The following is a 4,495-nucleotide window of genomic DNA, read 5'->3' on the forward strand; positions in this document are numbered from 1 at the left end:
ATATATATTTATTACTATATATATATATATATATCTTATTCGATATTTTCATCTTGCAATTGGACGGTTATCGGAGGAAGTCGCAGAAGCTCGAAATAAAGATTTCAAACGTTTTCGTCTTTACAATACAAGAAAATGTTCTCGCTTACTAACAAACGAAGATATTATGCCTAAATTATTAATTTCTTCAGATCCATTAATTACTTGTCTGAGAAACTTGTCGACAAAAAAAGTAAGGACCATTGATCCTGAAACCCAGAATTTACTAATACAAGAGTAATTGCATAATATTTTCCTTTTATTGTAACAATATAAAAATTGTTACTATATTATTATTACAAAACCTTTTTAGCGACAGATTAAAAAAATATAAAGCAAAAAGACAAAAAAAAATAAATGTAAAAATATATGTTTATTTATTTATTTATTTATTTATCTTACATTTTTTACATTTATTTTTTTTGCAATCGGGATATACAAACGTGCTTCCTAAACACGCTCTATATATACACATTTAATTTTATACTACTTCGACTTCTTATTATTTTTTACACTATATTTTACTAACACTGACATTATTATATTTTACTGACAACGCACAAATCATGTAAGTCAAGATTTTTTACTTTTATAGGTCCTTTGTTATTTATAATATTTAAGCGATCGCAATACAAAAATGGAATTCCTTTTCTGCCTAGTCTTCGATTTTTGACTTGCGGGTACAGTGTCACGAATTGCCTGTCGAATGCTTGTGAAAGAGTTCAATTGAAGAGGGTCCGAATTTGGGCCGAAACGTTGTGAAATATATATATATAGTAATAAATAAATAAATATGAAACAAATGCAAAATAATTCGAGTAAAAGAATATATTCAGCCAAAACATGCATTTTTTTAATTTGACGACTGTCAAAAGTCAAATATTAATTCTAACATTTGTTTCTAACAGATTCGTATTTAGTGACCTTAAAAACTGTTACGTAAGCTAGCTCAATGCAAAAGTAACTTTAATTCTTCTAATTCAACTTCAAGTTAAAATAATTTTCAAATTGTTATTAATATTGTGCATTTTAAAGAGTCTTTTTAAAAAATCGAACTCCACAGTTTTGTGGGAAATTTATTAACAATTAATTTAAAAAAAAAAACGTCTCGATCGGTTAAGAATTACGGTCTGTAGCGATTTTTGAACAGTAAATTTCTATTTGTCCCCACTGTGCGCCGCCGCCGCCGCCATCGCCGGACCTGTGCAGCCTCGATCGCGTGAACGGGATATTGATTTTGGAAAATGGAATGTACATCTCGTACAAACGTTACGTTTGGTCGATCAATCTGGACGGTAGGACGTACAACGGACCTTTAGCCCTTTCGAATCACATGAGCTTTCTTCGCGACAATTACACGCGCGTGACAATAGGCCGCCGCCTATCAATCTTCGTTCGGCGATCTCGTGGTGTTCGTAGATAATTTGGTATACTTGGTTCAATATCCGGAATTTAGTCTGCGGCCAGGTTGGCCGAAGACCCTGCAAGAACTCGGATTTCCCGAAAACACGTTGATCAACGGAGCGGTGAACACCCACAGAGGACGTTCCTTCGTGGTGTTCAACGGTAACGCGGTGGGCGAGATAGACGAATGCGACAAGGACAAGAGAGTCGCCAAATTTACGCCCCTCGAGGCGACGTTTCCCGGAATACCGACCGGCGTGACGTCGATCTTCCGCTACGTCGACGGCAATCTGTACTTCACCACTCGGGCGCAGTTCTACAAATTCAACGAATTTACGAGGACCGTCTCGTCGGCCGGTAAATTCAATCTGCGGATGCTAAATATCGTCTGCCCTAAGGTCGAACTGCTGCAGCAATTGCGCGATCTCCTCGATCGAATCGTACGCCTCAACGATAACTCGTTAACGTCGGCGGCGAGCGATTATTCGAACGATGACGAAACCGGCGTTTGGCTCTCCGATCTCCGCATCCGCCGAAGGAAGTAAAGGACTGCGCAAATTTCCCACACCACGCCACGCGCGACATAAGTCAGATCTTTCCTACTTATACCGATGTGTCCCCTCCAAGGCATCAGTGCGCGTCGTCGGCCGAATACGACGCGTCGGAAAAAATATCAGAAACGAACGGTTACCGCGGCGCGCAGTGCGAAATGTTCTCAACGTTGGCCGATCGACCCGCGCCGAGGAGTATTTCCCCTCCGGAGACGGCGGATTCGGAGGCGAACGACAACGGCAATAAAATGCGAAAGATCAGTTTGATGGACGATCGACATTATCGTCCTCATCGCCAGGAGTCGCGTCGCAGCTCTCATCCTCCCACCGACGCGCCCGTCGAGGACGATCGCCATTATCGTCGTCATCATCAGGAGTTTCGTTCCAACTTTCGCTCTCCCACCGACCAGCCCGTCGAATTGCCCGCGGTGCGCGTCCTGACGACGCGTTATCTGCTGACAACGACTGGCTACAAGTACATAGCCATAGGTATCACGATCAAGTCGCCGTGGTACAGTATTCATACCACGCCTTTGTACGTGGATATTGCCCTGGGAGACAAACAAGGCAGGGAAATCTCCCTGACGCTCGACATGTGGAAAGGACTGGTCGAGCGCAAACGCGACATATTGTCGTGCATGGAACGCGCTCTCTCCGACGTAACTCGCCCCCTCTCGCCGATGTCGATCGAAGGGATGACGCTGCGATTCGGAGTGATCAACAACGCGCCGATCCTACGTATGGAACTACCCAACCTGGCTCGCGTGGCGATGGTGCTCAAAACCCTGCTCACGCTGTACGATCTCCAATTTTGCATAGATCGCGTCGTCCGGGCGCTGAGCGCGGCGACCGAGGAGGTCGACGCGAAGTTTTCGCGCTATCGGGAGATAGCCGCCAACGCGATGAAAATGGATACTTTGGTTCAGACTGCGATACTGAAGAACGATTTCTTCGATCCTGACAACATCGTCGACTGCGAGATTACCGCGCTCTGTTTCCGATCCTAATAACAATGTCGCGTCTACAAAATGTATATATTCACACGAGCGAAACAATGTAAACGCGTGTGTATTATTTTTCTGAATAAAAAAACTATATACGTATCTCATCTGTGCGCTCTCTCTTTCTTCTTCCCCCTTTTTCTCAGATCCGTAAACCTATCTCCGCGCGACCGCGCTTACCCCCGATGTCGCGGCGATCGCGTCGTCCGCGACGCGGATCGAAACGACTTTCGGACCGAGAGTAAAAAAAAACGACGACGAAAATGGGCGAACGAGACCCCCGCGAAACGAACGACCTCGAACGCATTTTTTTTTTTCCCCCGAACGTCGAGAGGAGCGACCTCGAACGAGTTCGGGCGAGTTCGGGCGAGTCCGGACGCGCCCGGACGCGCGCGAGCGTAAACGAAAAAAAATTGGAGCGCGATTTTCCGAAACGGTCGGTAACGGCGCGAGCGCCGCTCCGAGCGCCCCCCCTCGGAACGCCCGCGTCCCCGCGCCGAGCCCCCGTTGGCGGCCCTGCGGTGCCTAACCTGACCTGATACCAGTAAACAACCGTCCCCCGCGTCGCGCTCTCTCCCTCGCCCAGCAATCTTTTCCCCCCGCGTAGCCCTCCGATGACCCTTAACACCGTCCCTCGACCCCCTCGCCCACCGCTTACGGCGCTCCCCCCGCGGCAGCGAGGCACCCCCCGACCCCCCTAACCGCAAGCGAGATCCCTGTGTAGAAGTGGTGGTTACTCTCCTACTTTTTATTAACCGTAATTATTATTATTCTATTTCTTGCGTGTTTTTCTGTATATATTTGGTAATAATTTGCGATATTAGTTTAGATTTAACTTATAAGTTTATCCAGGTCAATAATGATTGAAGTACAACACACTATTGTAACATAATCTTTCATTTCAGAAATTATATTCTTATTAAACGTTCTCTGCTGAAACATTACTTGAACTTAGTAATTTGATTTATAAAAAAAAGATGAAATATCTGATAAAAAATATTAAAGAAACTTCAATCATCAATGACACCAATTCAATATAATCATTTACTGAATTATTCTTGTATGATTTACGTTCTTTGCATATGTTTATGATTGTTTATTATATTGTGCATTAATTTGATTTCGTTTAAATTACTTTGACATTGTCTAATGGAGATAAACATTAATTGCTGCATTCCTGCGCAACCGAATGTAATACATTGATTCGACTCTACTTAAAATTATAATTGATTTATTTCATAAACAATAAAGGCATCGTTCTTTCCTTCTATTAGAATAAAAAGTTTGATACTCAGTTCCTATACATACAACTTTTAGAATATAATAGTTACTTACTTATATATAAATATACTGTAAATAAAGAGCACTCCGCACTGCTCGATCCACACGCGTGTATACGCACTCACGCATCGTACGTAGGATAATATACGCATCATGGCTGTCGCGATGAGCGTTCCGCACAATATAAAACAATAACCTTCTAATAACAGAATATTAATA

At 43.3% G+C, this 4,495-nt stretch overlaps 1 protein-coding gene across 1 annotated transcript in view; it reads left to right on the forward strand.

Moving 5' to 3' along the window:
* LOC112464355 (matrix metalloproteinase-19-like) overlaps positions 1 to 1,988 on the forward strand; it is a 3,043-nt gene extending 1,055 nt beyond the window's left edge. Inside the window, exon 2 of the mRNA XM_025031298.1 lies at positions 1,459 to 1,988. Within this exon, the coding sequence (XP_024887066.1) occupies positions 1,459 to 1,988 (530 nt within the window). The remainder of the gene's footprint in view (positions 1 to 1,458) is intronic.
* The last annotated feature ends 2,507 nt before the right edge of the window (positions 1,989 to 4,495 follow it).

The sequence above is a fragment of the Temnothorax curvispinosus genome, unplaced genomic scaffold, assembly GCF_003070985.1.
Source record: "Temnothorax curvispinosus isolate PA1 unplaced genomic scaffold, ASM307098v1 QBEX01014133.1, whole genome shotgun sequence".
Lineage (NCBI taxonomy): Eukaryota > Metazoa > Arthropoda > Insecta > Hymenoptera > Formicidae > Temnothorax > Temnothorax curvispinosus.